The sequence below is a fragment of the Pelmatolapia mariae genome, linkage group LG22 (genome assembly GCF_036321145.2).
Source record: "Pelmatolapia mariae isolate MD_Pm_ZW linkage group LG22, Pm_UMD_F_2, whole genome shotgun sequence".
In the NCBI taxonomy this organism is placed as follows: Eukaryota; Metazoa; Chordata; class Actinopteri; order Cichliformes; family Cichlidae; genus Pelmatolapia; species Pelmatolapia mariae.
In genome coordinates, this window is record NC_086245.2 from 31,091,285 (window position 1) to 31,113,254 (window position 21,970).

The 21,970-nt window shown below is 39.3% G+C and overlaps 1 protein-coding gene across 3 annotated transcripts in view; it reads right to left on the reverse strand.

Moving 5' to 3' along the window:
- The window catches only part of ptprua (protein tyrosine phosphatase receptor type Ua), a 245,385-nt gene that overhangs the window by 115,325 nt on the left and 108,090 nt on the right, over positions 1–21,970 (reverse strand). For all 3 annotated transcript variants that reach the window (XM_065471328.1, XM_065471329.1, XM_065471327.1), the window contains exon 3: positions 5,222–5,493. In XM_065471328.1, the coding sequence (XP_065327400.1) occupies positions 5,222–5,493 (272 nt within the window). The remainder of the gene's footprint in view (positions 1–5,221; positions 5,494–21,970) is intronic.

A 21,970-nucleotide genomic window follows, 5' to 3' on the forward strand; every position in this document is an offset into this window, starting at 1 on the left:
AGTCAGCTGAGACTGAAGAAGTCACTTGGATGAATGACGAAACGATTCTCCCACTGAAAACGCTACGTCCAGATGAACAGAATCAACTTTTGGAGATTTACTTACCTGGATGATTGAGCATGCATCAAGACGTGTGATATTTGTATTTGCTAAATGTCTAAAATGACTTATAGATTCTTTTTTTTTAATCATTTTTTTTTGTTAGTTATCATTTTACATACAGTGTAACATCAGTGTCACTCACGGGAATACAGTGGTTCTATTTTGTACATCCATAAAGTCAGAGTAACAGGAAACCACAGAAGAGAACTGCAACAGCCTTGAAGAGCAAACTGAGCTTCATAGTAAAATCAGATCTGCAACGCTTTAACAAAAAGTGAGTCACAGTTCTGTGAGGGGCTCCTGTGTTTATGTCAAATTTACATTTATTTACATGGATTACCTAGAAGCACAACATTGCTAGATTGAACCAGCTTCAAGCTTAAATGTTGCTCCCCTTCCATGTATTAAAATGCATCAAAAAACAGTCGGGGCTCTTGGCAGTTTTTTTACACTAACAGTTTTTGACTCCTGTGGTTGTTAAGTGGGGACATCTCCATTGTTAGGCTCCAACTTGCTAACTTTTTGTTCTTTTTCCAAGCAGAATACTGCAGGAATACAAATCATCTTTTTTACTTTTTTACTAAGATCAAATGAATTATCGCTCCAGCAAATATGACTTTATGTTTAAAGGCATTATGTTCACCTGCTTCTGCTTTGTGATAAGAGATTTGTGATTGAGAGCAGCCAGGCATACTGGGAAAAGAGACGCCGTCATCGTATTTAATTCAAGAGATTAATGAATTCTGATTGGTGCAGGTAAGTAAGTAACATCACAAATAAGGGAATTCACATCTGTAAAACAAGCTAAACTTTTTCATTGTAGCAAAACCGATGATGAGTTGATGGAGAAGCTAATTTTAGATGGAAGTCCGATTCTGACCACTTACACTGTTTACTGTCATTTAACCTCAAATCAGAAAGAATACTCTTTTAAACCAACTCAAATTTAGTATGGGGAATCGCCACTGCTAATGAGAGCTGGGGCTCTTTCCACAGCTAAGCAATCTTCAGCAGTTTTAGGGAAGGCACAGCATCAATGGAGGAGTCAGGCAAAGGCCATGTTTGCCTTTGTGTTTTTTTCCCAACATGTATCAGCTGTGCCGTGTACATTTTTCAACCCTGGTTGTAACTTTCAAAATTAAGGTTTTTCCTGTGTCATTTGGGGCAAACAATTTGAAGTGTGTGATAGTGCCATCTTGCGCTGACTCTAAATGCATTGAAAACACGAGAGATTTCTGGACACACAAACATAATCTTTCCTCACCACTTGGACCACTTGCTAGATTCGGCTCCCTGCAGATTTGTGTACTTCCCAAAAATCAAATGTGGAAGGACTTTTGGTTTAACAGAATGGGGGGCTTTAAAAGTACAAGGGGTAGCAATGGAGCCACTGAGAAGATAAAGATACAGGGTGTGCTGAAATTCATCCAAATGCTGATTTTAAACATAATTTAAACCATGTTTAGAATGAATTAGGGAAAAACTATAGATTAGAGTTTAATTCTGTTTTCTGCATGAGCACAATTTATTCCATTCCAACTTTTCATTAAGCCAAAAAGTTCATATAGAAGTGAAGTAGAAATGAACTGGATGAACTTTGCCTACAAGTTAGAACCTGCAATAGAACATCTAACAGACCTGGGTCATTTTCACATATCAACTTTCAAACTCAACTGTATGCTGCTGATCGCAGCAAATGAAGAGGGGCTCCTCCCCCCCTCTACAAAGATCTGCAGATGTGGGTGATGCACAGTCTGACACGAAAGCAGACTGTTTTCTAAATTTGTCATGTAGGAATCTACATAGAATCTTTTTTTTTCCATTGTAATTGACATACTTATATTAAATACTGAGGTTATATGGCACATCTGAGTGGGAGGGGGATTTCAGTATTGTGTGTTACTGAAATTGGTGATTGCGACTATTTGCAATGACTGGGCAACCACTCATATTTTCTAGTCACGAGGAGGTGTTCTATTTTTACTCTTTTGCGACTCAGCCATTAATGTCAGAACTGTTCTGCCGTTAAACATCTCACCAAGACTGTAGCTGAGCAGCCCCTTGACAAACTGCATTAATCAGCCTTCCATGGTTGCATATGGCTAACTGTGGTTGCATATGACATATGCGGACATATGAATTTCCTTGTTTCAGATATGATCTAGAACAGGGAATATAAACTGTAACTGTTCAACAGGATACGATGAATATGATAGACTGAAGGAGTCTTGAGTAGTTGTAGTTCATAAAATAAATCCCAAATAAAATGTAAATTAATATGATTGCATATTGTATTATTTTGTTGCTGTAATGGTATGTTAAATGTATGGTATATGTATGTACTGTATGTTACATATTTATTATTTAGTTGTGCTTAAATATTTTTGTTTCTTGTGCCCAGTCTTCCCTGGCCCAGACAAGACAATACCTCATCATCATCAGCAGCAGCAGCATCATAAGCATCATCGTAATAACTGTAATCATCACCGCTAGTGGTTGGCACTAGTGCTGGGCGATATATCGAGTTTTTTAAAAATATCGATATATTTTTATACGAGATATGAGATGTGACAATATCCTTTATATCAATATAGTCTATGTTACGTTATAATTATAGTTGCGGAGCCGCAAATTTGCCTCTCTTTCGTCCACTTTTGTCTTTACGCAACGTTACTCGACCTCACCTCTCCTTCACTGAACACAACTCCCCCTCCTCCCCCATCGCTTCACCTGCAGGCAGCGACAAGATGGACACGGCAAATCTCCGTTAACAAGTTACTGCGCATCGCCCCGTGCGTGGGGCTGGACGGCGTCAACGTGTTAACGAGCTAGCCACGCTAACGCCTAACTGCACGGCCTGAAATCCTTTCATTTTCTCAAAAGTTGACAGCGCGCCTTTTGTATGAATTCTGGTTGTGCTTGATGACCGCGAACCGATTTTATGTGGTACACAGCGCTCAGCAATCTGTCAAAAAATGTTTTAGTATGACTTTGGTAAGCTAGGGAGCTGCACTGCTTGACGGATTGTCGGAGCATTACGGCTACCGTAGTGGAGCCTCGCGGAGTAATACGTACTGTGCTTCAACGTAATATTACCGTATTGTGTGTGTATAAGGACCATAAATGGCACCTGTTAAGAGACATGGGCTGTGTACCAATTCAGGGTATGCACGCTTGAAGTACGCATTTCAAGTGCGAGTACGTCACCGTCACGCGACGACGGCTGTCCCAATTCAAAGTGTACTTCAAATGCATACTCCAAATGCGCCGTCGATTTCCCCAAATATCAAGCGTGGTCCGGTGCACGCTTCGTGGTCCCATATATCCCACAATCCATAGCGCAGCGGTGGGTGTGGATAATTTTGCCGCAAAATACGGCAGACGGGAGCGGCCGAAGAGTGAACTGGCAAAAGTAAGTACTGAATATGATGTCACTTATTTATGTGCGAATGTTTAAGAACATTAAAACATTACTGTTGGCCACATGTCGGCAAAGTTATGTGACATTAGTAATGTTTGTACTTTCAGCGGTAACTTGGTTTTAAAGCCTCTACTTCTAATATATACATACACACATATACATATATATGTATATGTGTGTGTGTGTGTGTGTATGTATATATATATAATAATAATCTGACAATACATATGATATTGTCCATATTATATTAACATTACCACAGTGAGATGACTTTAGTCTCATGAGCAACATTAGCTAATTATTATTTACTAACTAATCTTGAAATGACTGTTCAGCACAGAAATGAAGCCCAACTATCATGTTTTACAGTCCCGTGGTCTCAGCCTCAGATACTCGCGGTTAGTATCATGGTTGCTAGGCAACCTGAACAGCGCGACGAAGGCTAGACCGTCCCATTTCACAAGCGTCTCACTTCCGCACTTCCCGTACTTGTAGTACGCACCGTACGTAGTACGCGTAGTGTGCGTACTTCAAGCGTGCATACCCTGAATTGGGACACAGCCATGGTTACGAAGCGGATTTCAAACTCCAGGCTGTCTGTCAGTAGAAGTTGGGAACAGAGCAGCTGTGAAATCTGTCTGTTATTATGCTCAGCGTCTTTTAGTTTACATTTTGACTGCACAATTGTGAGCTCTTTGTTATGCATCATTATTTAATAAATGCTCATAATTTATTTTTGAGTAGTTTTTTTTCATGTACATCTATGCTGTATGTTAATAAAAGTGCCTGTGTGACACCTGGGACACAGCTTTGACTAAGAACTCTCTTTTTGTTCTTACTTTATGGCTTTAAAAAAATATCGAGATATATATCTTATATCGCCATCCAGCTAAAAAATATCGAGATATGAATTTTGGGTCATATCGCCCAGCTCTAGTTGGCACTCACCACATCATACCACAAGTCCTGCAGTTTTGCTCATATTCAGTTGTCTGACCATGAAAAATGTCCTTTGTTATCAAAGCTGACGTTCACAGGTGGGGTTGTTCATGTTTAGTCAACCTGACAATTAAACACTACCAGAAATACTAGAAAATGAAAAAGAAAAAGAAAAAAGCAACAGCTCTCCTCTCTCTTTGATGTTAAGTTGTAAACAAGCAAGACAGAACAGAAGACTGCACCTCAAACCAGCTCGGTTCAGAAGTATTTTTAACTACAAAAGTACTTTGTTCTGGGACTTCACTGCCCTTCGATGCACATACTTGGAAAACATAAGAAAGCCAGAGCTTTTTACAGAGAACGGAAGGGAAAGCAGCAAAAAACGTCCAGGCAATACCCGGACGGACATCAGCCACAACATATTTGCCATTTATGAAACATGCTAAACCACAGCAAAAAAACTGTGGCCAAGCTTTCTGAATGCTTTCGCATTTTAAAGTAGTCAGCGAATCTCTTTTTTTTCTTCTCCCATTTCACTAATTAGGAAATTAGTGGGTAGGATCACCACGATTTTTTACACCTGCCTATTTTCCCTCATCCTTCACATTGAATACTAGAAATTTCCAGTTAGCTACCATCTTATATAAATTTATAAGATATCCAAAAACCTCAGCTGACAGCTGTCAGTACTCTTTGGCTCATTGTTGTATTTAACAACACAACTACTGAAACCTCATGTGTTTGTTACCAGGCTCTTACCTGGTATTCACTGGGCCAGAAAGTGCTCACAGCAAGCTCCACCTGGTGCCACTGGCGACCCTGGGAGCCTGAGATATTCCAAACTGCACTGCCCTTGGGACCCGCGTTTACCCGGACATAGACTTGGAGGTCCCCGGGGCTGTGGCCATCACGGCTGTATAGGAAGTAGCTGAACTGGATGCAATGAGTGTCGTTCTCACTGAGCGGGAGCAGAAGGAGCTGAGCCCTTTGGCCACCATAATGCTGCGAAGAATTCACCATCATGAAGGACCCTGGTATGAAAAAAAGAAAATTAACACTGATTAGAGAATAGCCTATTTTCTTTTAACTTTAGTTCTCAGTATCACAAAAGACTGCACTCATAGTGTTCATTTACTATCGGCAGAGTCTCACAGGCAGCTTACCGAGAGCACTTGGACAGAGAAAGGGAAGTTTGAAAGTTTAGCGCTGATAAAACTAAACGACCCTGCCAAGCAGATTCATCTTCTAAATAAGCGGCAGCTACACCTACACCCACTTTACAAACAGCAGCCATTTCAGCATTTTCACCTGCCATATAGAGCTAACTAACCTGAAATATAAAAAAATAACAAGATCCAAGTCTTTGGACTTCACCTGTAACACCTCAGCCATGGATAGATATGTCAACCCTAGATATGTTAGTTTTGAGCCGCTGAAGAATGTCTGCCTTCTTATTATTTTTAAACTGCCAAAAAAGAGCCTGAGAGCTAAAGTTGACAGGTTCAAGGTTGTTACTCAGAATATCTGTGAAATCCTCTCTGGCTATTTGTCTGTATTTGGTCTGTCTCTGCTACCTGCTTTCACAGGGCCATCAGTTTTGCAGCACTGCCTCAGATCCGGTGTGTTCAAAAAGACAGGCTGGATGTCAGATTGGACTTTCATTTTGGACTGAGGTTCACAGAGTCACTGCTGGCTCTCTCATCCCGGCAGCACACCAGAGATTCCCTGGCCATGAGAAGAGCGTCACATTATACAGTGGGGAAAATAAAGGGGGAGGCTTGCCTTTGACTGTGGCCTTCAAAACAGTATAAAGTCAGTTTAAAGTGGGAGAAAATGGAATGGAAAATACAATCTTTATTTATTTTTTTACCCGTGTATTCTGCCACAAGCAGATGCCTATTTAATATTCAAAAAAAGCAACATTTCAACATGACATCTTAATAATGATACTTCTACAGCCAACATTTTTTTTAAGTCCAACCCTATATATCAAAACAAAAATAGTCAAAAACTCACTTTAGAATGAATGATGATGAAATATTATATGGAGGACAAATAGCTTTGAGTTTGAAATTTCCATTGAAAGAAAGTAATTAAAATGACATTTAGGGATTAGTGTGGGTGTGGAGTATATAGATACAGGAAGGTCTAGCTTATGTGGCAAGAGTGGTTTTATAAACAAGTTCTGTAAACAGGTAAACATGGAATTTAAAATCAATAAATTGAAATGTTGAAATATTTGGTCACTTTTGGTATGCGTAAAACCCATTTCATGTTTGAGCTGCAGCGGTAGTTTAAGACCCTATAAAAAGCTGTTCATCCTGTAAGAGCTGATTATATGATGGATAGGCAGTGGCATTTGGGCTCAATAAATGTTCAAATTACAGAAAAAATCAGTTATAAGCAGTTTGCAATGTTGCTTTTAGATGTCTTGATCAATTTCTAAAGCTCTTCTTTTATCAGAATTGTTTTAAGCTGAACTTTTTTTTGTATTACTTCTAGAACCTTGCCAGTTTATTATTGGGCTGAGATACGTATCAGTATCTGCATTTCTAACATCCAATAAGTAACACCAGAAACACCATCTACCCATGATATTTCATTTCATTTATTCATTTATAAAGCACATTTAATAACAACAGGGAGTTGACCAAAGTGCTGTACAATATAACAATTAAACAGTGACATTAACAACAACAACAGATAAAAATTAAAAGAAAATTAGGATAAAAGAATTGGTAACTCTCCTACAGTTTCGAAAGCCAGAGTAAAAAAATATGTTTTAAGATGTGATTTAAAAAGAGTAACAGTTGAGGCCTTTCTAATGTGGAGAGGTAGATCATTCCACATTTTCGGTGCCACAACCGCAAATGCCCGATCTCCTCTATGAACCATCCTAGACTTCTGTAAAGTAAGGAGTAGGTGATCACTTGATCGAAGGGCTCTAGAGGGCGTATACAGCTGCACAAGGTCAGACAAATAGTCCGGTGCCTGGCCATTTAGCACTTTATAAGTTAAAAGTAAGATTTTGAATTTAATTCTAAAACGCACTGGAAGCCAATGAAGGAGAAGCAAGCACCGGAGTAATATGTTGGTGTTTCTTCACATGAGTGTTGACGTTACATAGTAAAGGTCATTCTGCAACTTCCCATTTGCCAGTACACGTTTGGAATGCCACATGCTCCAAGCAGTGTCAGGCTGAGCATAAACATACAAACAGATACTTAATAACTAATGTTAGATAAATTTGTTTGTTTTGATGTTGTAATATCATATTTTTAAATCAGTTGAAATTATGGGTCCCAAGGTCAGTGCACTTTAGAATATCTCAGTTAGAATCTTATTTCATTAATTACGTATTATTATACTATCACCATGAAAAACAACACCAAGCTCTTTCACTGGTGGAAAATCGATGGAGATACAGAGAAACCCAGAATCTGAAGTAAAGAATGACAGCTGTACAGTACAGTGGGGAATATAATTATTTGATCCTCTGTTTCGAAGTGAAATCTCTATTTTTTGTGGCGGTTAATCTGTTCCTCTAGCAGAAAAGCAACCCCAAAGCATAATGTTTCATACTTGATTGTGGGGCCGATGTTCATTGGGTCATACTCAGCATTTCTCTTTTACCAAACATGGCGGGCCCAGTTGATGCCAGATAGCTTCATTTTTAATCTGACCCCAGAACTTTCTACCAGTGAAAAACGTAAGATGGGCCAGTACATGTGCCTTCTTAAGCAGAGGGACCTTGCAAGATTTAAAACCATTATGGCGTAGCGTGTTACCAGTGGTGTTCTTGGTGACTGTCCCCCCAACTGCCTTCAGATCATTAACAAGCATTTCTCATGTAGTTTCAGGCTGATCCACCACCTTTCTTTCGTTCCTTTCATGCTCCAGATCAAGAATGGCTTCGTAACCCTTTTCAGCTTTACACCAATCTATCATCTTGTCCCTGACATCATTTGACAGCTCTTTGGTCTTGCCAATGGCAGTGGAGATGCTGGAAGACATTGATTCTGTGGACAGCTGTACTTTACACACGTAAAATACTTATTCCGCTCACTGGCGTTCCAATTATTTTCTAACTTTTATCTAACTTGTTTTTTCGGATCTTTGGTTGATATTTTTTCTATTTCTATTAAAATGAAACTAACCTAAAATTATATTTTTATGTTTGTTTTTTGAAAGTGAGCAGACTTATAAATTCAGCAGGGGATCAAATAATCTAAATGGAAATGTACAGCTTAGGAGATGAGGTGTGGCAATCAGTGGGGAAAAAATGATAGAAAAGAGCAGAAAAGAGCTATCAGCAGGTTGTGATGTTTCTGTCAAGATCTTGAAATTATTCAAATCAGACATTCTTCAAAAAAACTTTTAGAATAGCCCCTAGAGTCCCATGAAAAGCTGTGAGGACATTCTTAAACATGCTGGCTTAGATGAGGAACTTGGAGTGATCTTCAAAGAAAAGTGAACACCACTAAATGAAGATTAGATAGTCCTAAATTTTGTACCTTTATATATGTGTGTGTACATATATGTGTGTGTGTGTGTGTCTGTGTGTGTATAGATAAATTATAACTAATTTATACGTTTTTTAAACCATTAATGACTACATTGACTTTCAAAATGATGTTTTATTAAAGAAATGTTGAAAAGATAGGAAGACAAAGCGAAAAAAAGACACATACAGATAATGCAGAAAGTAAGAATTGTTACCTTGCAGTGCTAAAAGTGGCTTTAAAGATCAAATAGTTTCCTCTTCAATTTCTAATCTTTCAGTCATCATCAACATCAGATGGACTCTTTGATGTCGCCCACAGGAGGGTGAAAGCATGCTAATTGAACGGATAACCTTCACATATGGCACCTTGTGGCGGGTGATGCTACTTGACATGGCCAGGGAAGACAAGTACATGGGTAGTGTAGTTGCTTAGGTACTGTAGTTTAGGGAGAGTGCAATCAGAGGCCTGCCTCCTGCCATTAATCATACTGACATAGTTATTAGGCCATAATGGCAACCGAGGGAATGCTTAAACCGGAGAGATGGCTGTAATATTTGCACGCTGACGTGTAGGACACATATCAGCACACACACTCCTCGCTGAAACACACATAGTTTACAGCATCAGAAGCAGACCTGGGGCCTAGTCACACTGACCTTCCCTTGAGAAAAGTGGCTTCTTCTTTTAACTTTCCCAGCAGTTCTTCTACTTTCTTTTGCCAGCTTACATTCTTATTCTTTTACATTTTAAGCCAGATCTATATTTTAATTTCCCCAAATACATGCGGTCTTAAACAAGAACAAATGACAAGTTGGTTCATATATTCACATAACATTCACCATCTGTTTTAAGGTAAAAAAAACAAAACAAAATCACATCATTAGCACGTCATGAACGGACTCCATTTCATTAAAAAAGGAGACATTTTCAAGAATGCAGTAGGTATTATTTCAGACTTTAGAATGCAGTGTGCTGATAAAGTAGAGCCAATCTTTTTACACTTTAATGTGCTCTGAATGAAGAAATCTCCGACTGAGTGCAGTTATTTATTTAGGCAAAGGCAAATGTGAAATGAACTCAATTACACTAAGTGTAGTTTGTGTTATCAAGTAATTTTCCATGTCTCACCCATGATACAGTGGCATCATTTGGAATTCAAAATCATATTACCAGGAGTCTGATGTAATGCGTAGCCTTGAGTGTGCTCAGCCTTCTCAGTCAGGGGCTTTTAATTCCATTTATCAGCTGCTTTCTTTCAAGAAATATAAAAATGAAACAGGTCAAAGGGTGAGACAGATGCACGGACAACCTGGATATCTTTGAGATTTAACATGCATGTCACAAAGCATTGTCGACCAATGTACATTCCCTCCCTTGGCTCCATCTTCTCTGCCCCCAGAGCACGGATAAGACGTCAAACTGCCAGAAATATCCTGTGATAACAAGCAGCTGCTCTCCTTTGAGAACTCACGGTATTCTTGGACGACACTGAAATTTTTCTCTGCTTCACCTGCTTGCAGGCAAAGGCCGGGCAGGCTCTGGCTAAGCCCCCGCCGCTGCTGCTGCTTTGATGTGCGAGTTCTCCAGGCGGGGCTCTTTGGCTAAATTGCTTTTTCTTCAGCTATGAGAGCTGGAGCCTGTCATTGTTGGAGGGCAAGTCTCCAACTGTCCTTATGACGGGATTGCACTGGGAAGTGTGGGCGCTGGAAAATTACATAGGAAGCAGCTACAAGTAACGCTCTGTCTCTCATTTTACGGAAATATCTTTAAGCAACTTGTCTCCTTTGTTACTGAAGCTCCAGCTACCATTTGATTGTACTGAAGCCATCTGGTGGTTAAAAGAGTGAAGGACACAATAAGTCCTTCAACCTGAATAAACTAGGTTAGGTCTTAGTTTTTGGACAAAGAAATATATTTTTTTAAATTTTGCCTTTGTGCTCCACCACAGTGCATTTTAAATCAAACAATAAAGGTATGATTTAAGTGAAGACTTTAATTTGAGTAGGTTAACAAAGGCATTGCATTCATTGTTAGAGAATTATGACCAAATCTATACACATTCCAACACTTTCAGAGACTATATTTGGACAGTTATCTGAGAAATAGTTTCACGGTTCAGTAAAACCGGTTGCCTTGTTATTTCATGACAAATTAAGCAGATAAAATACACTATATTGCAAAAAGTATTCACTCACCCATCTAAATGATTAAATTCAGGTGTTTCAATCACCTCCATGGACACAGGTTTAAGCACCTAGGCATGCAGACTACTACAAACATTTGTGAAAGAAAAAGTCACTCAGGAGCTGGTGAATTCCATCGTGATACTGTGATAGGATGCTACCAGCGCAACAAGTCCAGTTGTGAGCCTTCCCAGAGAAGTGTAAGCTGTTGTAGCTGCAAAGACCGAACTCACATATATTAAAAATATTAAACACTTTAGATTAAGAATCTGATGTCACTCCAGTTCATAGGTGTCTGAAAGCAGACAAACAATTACTTTTGGTAATATAGTGTATCGCCTGTTTATGTCAAGCATTGAATTTGCATTTCATAGCTGTTCAGTGTGCTCTCAATATGAGTTCCAAAGAAATTTTAAATTCAGTTCAGTTCAATTCACTTAATTTATATAGCAATAAAATCAAAACCTAAGTGGCCTCAAGGCACTTTTTAGTGTAAGGTAAAGACCCTACAATAATATAAAGAAAAACAGAGAAAACCCCAACAATCATATGACCACCCATTAGCAAGCGCTTTGGTGACAGTGCGAAGAAAAAAGTCCCTTTTAACAGGAAGAAACCACCAGTAGAACCAGGCTCAGGGAGGGGCGGCCATCGCTGGAAGAGAGCCAGAGAGTAATAGTAAATAATAATCAAAAGCAGAATGGTGTATAAACACATAGTGAGGGGAAAAAAGGTGACTGAAAAAGAAATACTCAGCGTAAATCTGAATTTAGAAGCATAAAATTTGAGGCCATCCAGGTCTTTAAGTCGTTATATGGCTTCATGAATAGAAGTCATTTGCATTTGTCATTTGCATAGTAGTTCAAATCTGTGCTCTGCCTTCTTATGATACTGCCTAAGGGAAGCATGTATATTGTAAACAGAAGTGGTCCTAGCATGTAACCCTGTGGAAGTCCATAATTAACATTAGTGTGAGGAGGACTCTACATTTACATGACCAAATTGGAGTCTTTTAGATAGATGTGATTCAAACCACTGCAGCGCAGTACCTTTAATACCTACAGCAAGCTCTAATCAGTGTAATAAAATAGCATTAAACGCTGCACTGAGGTCTAGCAGGACAAGCACAGTTCACTGTCCAGAAGGTCAAAGGTTAACTTGAGTATGACAGTGCAGCTTCAATTTATAAATAGCAATCTAATAAGTAACGTATTTAAAGACCTAATAAAATATCAGCAGTAAAGGAAGCAAGCTCCTGAAGGTTAGCACACTAGCACAAATTTCTCAAAAGCATTCATCGCACCTCTTTTCAATTTAGGTTGATGGAGTAGGTCAACATGATTGATGCAGTAATTAGAAATTTGATAAAACTCATGAAGATATTAAAATCTCAGATAACCTTACTCAACATTCTTGAGGACACAGACATCCATAGAGACACAGTGTATAAGCACAGACAAGCTGCTGTAAAAAAAAAAAAAACACCCAATGCAGAGAAATTCTCCATAAATCCATAGAAGCTGATAAGGCTCCATCTATTTCTCCCCTGACCCTGCCAAGGGCAAGGGAACATGCATTAAGAGATTAGGGGACGGCCTCGGTTCCCTGAATTCATATCAGAATGTGGGGTGGAAACCTGAGTCATAGGTCTGGCCGCTTTTATCACACTTACACCAAGAAAAACACGAGAGGAGCTGAAAGTGGAAGGGACGAGCGAGAGAGTACGGCAAGAAAAGAAGGAGCGATAGCGGGGTGCTTTTATCTTTATGTTTGTCTCTGTCATTTTTGGTTAGCATCCCTCTGCTGCCATCAATAACTCTTTGTACAACTCAGGCAGGCCTATTCCACACAATGACAACACCATCATTTCTTGAAAAAGGCCAAGCAAAACGTGATGCATTTTAATCAAATTGTTATCTAACATTTTCTGCCTCCTTGTGCCTCCACGTAGACTCGCTGCGAATACCGGTTTATAGCCTGCATTTTGACTGTGTGATTGATGAGAGCAAGCCCGAGGAGGATCTTCATTGACCCTCCCTCCTCCAGGACACCTGCAGAAGGTCATTCAAGATTTTCAATTTGGACTCTGAATTTGGTCTTTCAGATCTCCATTTGCTTTCTGCCTTTTATTCTTTTTTTCTGATATTGCAACTTGGAGCTACTCTGACCACAGATGATATTGCACACCCAAGAGGAGTGAAGTGCGGCCAGTGTAGATGATTAGGAGGGCGCAGATTGGTCTCGCTGTTTGCTGCTCTTTGTATCTCTGGAGGTGGTGTGTGAACTGCTCGGCTGGCGGGGACAGAGGAGCTGGGGCTTGTTTACTGGAGCCAAAAGACAATGCAGATTTTACCACTTACAAAGTGACACAGTGCTTGCTGCGTACAAATGGGAAATCTGCAAACCAACAGCAGCTGGTCATGAATGCGACACTGGCAGAGCCTAAACGCCCTGCAAACAATACAACTCTGAGTGCAGCTGACGGCTCCAGCTAATGAATTCTACAGGTGAGAGTCGAGAGCCAGGCAGACAACCTGGAGACCGCTGACAACAACAGAGTCATTACTGTGTTTCTACGCTGACACTTCCAAGATGCGCTGATTAGCACCACATACTGAGTGAAATGTGGCAACAATGCGTGCTTTCATTAGACTATGCAAATGCTGCATCACATCACACACATCGCATCACATGTAGCTGCATCACCTGATCTACTAGCAGATTAAAAAGATGCACAAGTCAAATTCATTAGTGTTCGGTTGCTTCTCCAATGCAGTTGATTAATAAATAATTAAGTCAGCTAATTTTACTTTTTTTAGTGCCTCTAAAACAATATCTGGCCTTTTCAGCTGCTAAATGTTTACTGACTAATCGCTAAGTGTGTCTATCTACCATTTTGCTGCTCAGCAGGTAGTGCGTAGAGGGATATGAGAGATTTTTTTGTTAGAAAACAGATGCCTGCTGTGGCAGAAAATGGCGCTATGAGTGGAAAGAGTGAAGCAGAACAGTGAAATTGGGAGTCAGAAAGCTAAGCAGACAAACAAATAAACAAAAAAAAACCACCCACAAAGCCCCGTAATGCTTAGGAAAGCTACAGATTCTCTGATAGTCTCTATAGGTACTCCACTATGAGACAACTATTTCATACTAGTGTCATTTTAGTATCAAAATAGTTATTAAAACATGTATCGATGTACTATTTAGGATCTTTGTGGTAGAGATTTAGGAAAAACACTTTTCATGAAATTGAGCCAGGGGTGCACACTTTCTTCAATAAACCTTTTAAGACCACCAAGTCCGCCAGAGCTTATGTTTACATTTTTACATTTTTTGGAGCATTTCAAGTTGCTATACATCAATACAACCGCTATATCCCAAGTTTTAATAATATGTATTCATTAAGTCCATAGTAACTCCACAAATTGAAAAAAATGCAATAAACTACAAACAAATCATGTTTTGTTTTGTTTTTTTACACATATTTCTAGTTTTTCCTCAAAACTGTAAATGCAAAAAAGTTGCACAAAATAGTTTCTAAACACAGGAAATTTATTTTGAGTGCCTTGAGTGTCTTGCGTTTTGAGATTTTTTAGATTTTTATAAACTGCAGGAAAAATGAAAATAAATATTGTTGTGCACAATTTGCAACAAAACAACATGTGCATCAGAATAAACTATTTCCAACAGTGGAATTTAAGTTCTAAGCATCCCAGAAACGATACAAAAATAAAGTCAAAGCATAAAGTCAAACATGACTTTCAAAAACGCCAGTAAACCTTTGAAAGGCCCTGTAGGGAAAACAAAACTACATTTCCCACGAAAAATGACATCACTTCCAGTTTTTGCAGGTGGTTTATGCGGTGGTTTATGCGATAGTTCACGCTAACAACGTGATGACTTTTATTCCAACATAGGAACTGCTATGAACAGCTGATCATACCAGCAAAGTGTGTTTCTGGATTGTAATGTTTTTGTTGTCACCAGCGCTTTTTACAAAGCCATTTGTGAAAGGAAACCGTAACCTGGGAAAAGTTGAATGCATAAAATGTAAGTACCACAATGTATTTATCAAGTGTCTGTATTAAGGGTGCACTGTAACAATAGAGATTGACAGACCACGTGACTTTCGCGCATTGCATGCCGGGAACCCGTGGCAAAACAATCAAAGTACCGCATCAAATGCAAGCATTTGCAGCACCGCAAAACGTTCATTCGCCGGTTTCAATACCTTCTTGCTTTTTCTTTGCCCCCCAAAAGAGGAATGTACAAAACGAAGGAGAACAATGCCGGACCGTACAAAGACAGACTCGACGAAAAGGCAAAGAAAAGGTACGAGGAAAAAATCAAAGGAGTGAAAGGGTCAGACCCTTACGAGCACACAGAGTGGACAAAAGACGTCAGCGTGCTGCCCAACTTTCACCACGCTCAGATTTATAATTATACGGTTCTTGGAGTGAGTGCATACACTCATGAAGTTTTTAGTAACTTCAGGTCACTGCAGCAAGCCCAGGTACAGTTTACCGACGGATGGGTACAGGACCTTGAAATGCACCGTGTAGAACACAAGACCATCGTACGAACAAAGGTACGTTTACCAGTCTCACAAATCGTCTTTATAAATACACATTCGTTAACCGTTTATTAATAGGAACTTTGAGCTCAACGGTAATTAATTAGTAGTGGAAATAATTTCTGGTACGCATTACAGAAATGTAGCAGTGACAATAATATTCGATGCTGTAACCGTACTGGGCAATTAGTGATACAAAAAACTGTTTTATCCTGTGAATAAAAGTATATGTTTTTGTCAATGTACCATGGTAATAACAGAAGCGAAACTCAATATTCTGTCAGGACAATTCACTATTTATTCAAAGCTGAATATTTACTGTCCAGCCCATCCGTCGCCTCTTCGTGACTTCGGAGACATGGCTTGGACAATTTCTCTTCCACGCCAGAATCTGATAAAAACCATTCGCTTTACCCGTCGGCTTCACGCGGCTGTCGTTCGCCCGGCTTGTGCAGTTAATAATACAACAGCTTCTTGGCATTTTTTGTTTCTTTTTATCGCTGTGTAACTGATTTCAATTGAAAGCCTGCTTGCGCTAGTACCTCTTGCCACGGATACCCACAATCCTTTGCGGTTTTACCCCTCAATGACGTCACATTTTCAATCTCTATAGAAGGGTAAATAAGATTTACCCAAGCTGTCCAAACTAGGATTTGAATAAAAAAGAAAACACTGTTGATGTAACGTTTTCTGACATTCTTGGTATATTTGTCATGATTTTATACCCAGCTCAAAGTCAACATCACTTAGAAATAAGTCTAATGAGGCAATTGAGAAATGCACAGCCAAGTTGTAAACACCCCACCAAACGTATTGCCTTAGTGTCTATTGTATATGTCATTCACAGAGTACTGACCAAGTTCCGAACCCTGAATTGTTATTTCTATGGGACTGTCTGGACGCGTTTTTTGATTGTGATGTTGGACATTTTTCAGAAAGTATTGCACATATTTTGAGATCACACTAAAAAATCTGGCTAGTACAACACGGCAGAAGAGATTGCTTGAGCTATGAAAACAAAGACTGCAATAAACTGCAGTTTATCTTTAAACAAGATTCCATTAATCTGAGAGGTGAAAACTCTGGGTTAAACTGTAAACAGTCCAAAAAACAATTTTCTTCAGTTGAATGTGAATTTCACTCCAACCAGCCAATTATAACTGCATCAATGTGACATCATCAGGAAGCATTACAAACCCATTTTCAAACATGCACTAGAGCTCTTGCCTTTTATAGACATTACCTGAAAAATGTACATTTGCCAAAGCAAGGTCAAACATTAAAAGGTCTTGAACCTGCCTGCGTTTTCATACATATCCTTTGTGATTTGCTGGTTTGTGCTGAACTAAGAATAGTGGTAAGTAACAGTCTGGTGAATTCACAGCACGTGAATGGTCATCTTCTCTTTAGGCACATTTGTATTACTATTGTAGGTCTGTACCTTACGGTATAAAGGCTCCGAGCTGTGATTTGGCACTCTATAAAGAAAACTGCACTGAGCTGAATTTGCCTAAACAAGGCAGAGTTTTGGATAGTAGTGAGAATGCATCTGCAGGATTCCCCTGACATTTTCTTTGTGCAAACAGCCTTAATAAAACCAGTATATTGTGGATGATTGATATGGTGACGCCACTCAGCTTTTGAACAGTTAAAGCTCCACAGCAGCTCAAGAACCATTTTCATCCCAGAGTATTTCTTCTTCTATCAGCAAACAAGGTCTTCTGAAGGTTTTCTAACTATCCAACACCAATGTATTTCGTTCAGTGGCCCATGCAACATGTAATTCATTAAATGTAGGAATTCTGCTGTTCTAGTACACAGTTCTTTTCAATACATGCATGACATATGGCTCCAGTACTATATGAGCAGCCCTTATTAATGCCAATACAAAGTATGAGTGTAGCTTATAAAGATGTTCCAACAGCGTGGGATGAGGGTCGTGATATGGAATTTAAAAAATGACACTGAATAACCTCTGTTGGAGGAAATTTAGCATGGAATTCAGCAGTGGCATCAAGTAAAGAAAGAACAAATCATTCATCATTTTGCAGGCACTGTTTTTGAGGCAATTATATCTGCAGCCTCAAAAGAAAACGTGTTCTCAAAATTTAAATATGAAAAGCTGCAATCAAGATTTTGTTTATTTCATCCTTGCATGGCTCAACTACTATTCAGAAAACGTAATAGCAGCATTGTTTCAGCAGCAGATCAAGGAAGCCTGACGCCAATGACCACTCAAAAAAAATTCAAGCTGGTTCCAACTTCTCAAACATGAAAGCTCATGGGCCACCCACATGTCAGTGTACTCTCCCTAGAAGAGGTGCTTAGTTATAAGAGATGGACTTCTTGCAGTCACTGGGAGCGTGGATTTATTGTTTCTGCCAAGAATAAATCCTGATCCTAAACTCAACCCTAAACATTGGTCCTAAGTCAGCCAGAGTTCAGGACATCTGACAATGACATGAGTTAATGGAAGTGGACTTGCGATGCAGGGGAATCTTCTCAGTGGCAGAAATCAATAGTGCATTAGCAGCCGCCCAGCAACAACGTGTGGGCTGACTATCCTTTCTCATATACAACTACCAGCTCTCCACCCCTCTGCTGCATCTTGATATATCCCACCCGCCCTCAGCGTCTTCATCTAACTCCTGTGATCTACTGTTTGTTTCATCTCGGCATACTGAAGGCCTTTGGGGGAGCTGCTGCTGTTCTGCTCTGCTCTCCATGCCAGTATTCCTCACTCTCTCTGCCCTATTTCTTCTAGGTTTCTCTGGCCATTTACTAAGCAGAGCGTGTCATTTCCCAGGCTCAGTCTCTCACTTGTGCTACAGGATCAGGGCTCAGAGCAGGGAAATGGTGGACTAACAGATTCAGCAGCAGGGAGCTCTCCCATGGGGCGAAGAATGATGTATACTCGCTGAGAACATTCATCACCATACATGGAGTTTGACAAGGCTGCAGCTAATGTAATATGTGGAATCATGTCTTTTCTCTCACAGTCATCGAAATCCCCCCACCTCTATCGAAGATGTATATGATAGCACAAAAGGCAAAGGTGACATAGGACAAATCTTATGGCGAGACTAAAAGAACTGTGGTTTCAATCAACATACAATATATATACATTTATTTGGGGGATTATAAGAGATTACAATGATTCTAATACAAAATGTTCCCCTTTTCTTTCTCCTTTTTTCCTGTGAAATACTCAAGAGCAGCAGTGTAGTGGTGCGTATACACAGATATACGATGTATACCCACTTCGACACAGGGGAGCTGTTTTCTGTATACTTACCTAAAAATAGGCACAGACACATCAGTGCACATCTTGCAAAGCAAGGCTGCACTCAATCATGTTACTGTCTATGCAATATGTGGTGTTTTCTGTGCAAAGAGCCGTCCTTTCTAGCTTTAACCTTTAAAGAAAATACCTCCTAAATAGCTAAACTGTTGAAGTTATGTGATACACGGTGACAATATTGCTTTACATTGGGAGCAATATGGGTACAATTTCATGTGGAAAAATCCAGCACAATCAGTACATATCCTCCTGTTATTAATCAGTCTGTATGTGTAGTTGTAGGAACTTATAATATATGTTAATATATGCTGTTTTTACTTATCACAGAACTGAACTATTCACTAGAAAGCATATCTTGTCTTTACACCTTTGTGCCTTGGTTATTTTATGTTTCCTTGTCTGGTGCTTCTTGTTAAGTGTTAGTATTCATGTTGTGTTAGTCTCTATTGGTTATTTCCTGTGTCTTGTGTTAGCTTTGCTGACTGTCTGTCCTTTCCTGGTTTCCTGATTACTTTCACCTATCTTTCATTTCTCACCTGTTTGGCATTCCTATTCAGGTCTCAGTACATTTACAGTCTTTTTCTTGTCCTTTGTCATGATATCTCTGTACTTTTATGTGTGTCCAATCCTTTCCTTTTGGATTTTTGGATTTTAAATTTCAGTTTTCTTTGCCTTTGGACTTAGTTTTGTACAGCATTTTTTGTATCAGCAAATAAAAGCTCACTTTGAAATCATCCTTGACTTTCTCATGTCTGCGTTTGATCCTCAATATGACACATATTGAAGGTTTTATCAAATGTACAATAAGTGTATAATTGTTCTTTTTGTATTAAAAAATGTACTCACCACTTTTGGATTTAAAGGAAATAACAAGTATATGAAGCCTAGCTGCTCCCTTACTGAGTTGTAAAAAAAAAAGAAACTGTTATTCAAACATTAACAATATCAAAAATTACTTTTGGATTACATACAATACAAATAGTTCCCTTTACGTCGCCCATTGACACAGCTTCACCAAGCACTGCTTTGACATAACCAGTAGTTGACACTGACAACACTATGCAAGATTTTGTCAGGACACTAAAGCTCCAGTCCAGTCTCCAGTCTGAAGTATTAAACAGTTATCAGAAATGTACTGCACATGCTAAAAGTTACGTGTTTAATACTAAAAATTATTTGATGCCCGCATAAGATAGCCTTTAAGTTATCATTTAAGTAGCACCAATAAAATTAATGTGGGTGCTAGGCATCAAATGATACATGTGTAATAATAATAATATAGTATAAATGTTGTTGTTTGTACTTTACTAGTCTTTATATATAAAATGCAGACAGATGCTCGTATTTGATTCTGTTTTGATTTTTACACCGGATGTTGGATGTCCATTCATCCTTTTGGATGTCAAAGAAATGTCAGTATGTTGTATTCAAACTATGAAACATTTATTACACGTCAATTTTATGAAATCCTAACACGTGATAGCCATCTGTTATGTTATATCATAAGACACCACTTCCTGAAATGAGTTAACACGACTTTTTATGAACCATGTGATATATGGATTGTGTTTAACCTAATTCACCAACCCTGATAGACACATTTTAACGTCGTAGTTAAAACACTAACTCTCTGCCAATGAAAATGAAAATAAATAAGAGAAAAGGCTTAAAGGGGAAAATGGGGAAAACACACTGTCTGAGCCTATGCATTTCTTTTATATGCCTTGACATGCCACATAATTACTTTCTTTATAAAACTAATGGATACAACTAAGGTGAGAAAGGTGAGAAAAGCGTATCCTTTAGAAAGAAAGCATATGCTTCAGACAGCCATATTATCACTTTCTTGATGAGTATAATAGGGTTTGTAGAGGTGCAAAAAATAGACACAGGTCTAGGAGGCTACGACATGAGAGGCTTCATCTCAGACCAGAAGCTGAAATCTCTCAAACATCAAGGAAGGAAAGAGGAGACTTACAACATCCTCTAAGTGCAAGGTACATTACACAATGCAACATGAGAGTGAGTTCTCAGGTAGAGTAACCTGAGGTAAAGGGAAGGAAGAAGCCAATCGATAAAACTGGGTTCTGTGCCGGATCTGTCTGAAGTTCTCAGCATTTCTTGATGCTTGGCAAAGACAAACAAGGCTTTCTGTTCCCTGAACCTATCCTCTCAAGATAAACCATTTCCTTGGCTGTATTTGCCCTTCACTGATAGGGACGGTGAGAAGTGGGAGGGAACTTTAAGCCTGAAATCTGATTTTCATCAGTTGGTGCACTGCAGAGCTGCAGCATCTGTGTAGAAGAGGAGGAGATGGAGGGGTTATCTGCCAGGTTGGATCAAAGCCCACTGCAAGTCCCACTGCCCACCTACCCCTGCTACCCACCTCCACACTCAGAGCTGCTGTGATAAGACCCTATCAGTTACAGTCCTACAGTGTGCCAGCAGTAGATATGGCAAGGTAAAGTGCATCTGGAGGAGGGAGGCTACCATCTGGTCCAAATCACCTTCAAGCTGCAAGGACCAATCACGTCTTTCTCTGCACCTGTCCCCTTCCATAGCCCAGCCACAAAGCCCTGACCCCAGCAACATACTGTCAGCCAGGGTTAGCGTGGGCAGGAAAGTGCTGAAATACTGAATGTGGGACAGCGGCAGCAAAGCCAAGGAAATTGAAAGAAGCAGTTTTGCACAATACAAGGTTTTGAAGTCAAGCACAGATACAAATGTTTTTTGACTGAAACTGCTGACAGCTGTGAGTGTGTGTCACACACAAAAACTCTTTGACTTCACAAAAATCCCAAATGAAATATTTCAACAAGAATTTTCTTCATTCATTGATACACAGAACCAAAGAATGAAATAAAAAAGCTGTATGAAATGAAATGTTACATGAATGACAGACTATAATATATAACCAAATAATAATAATGACATTATTTTAACACAGAA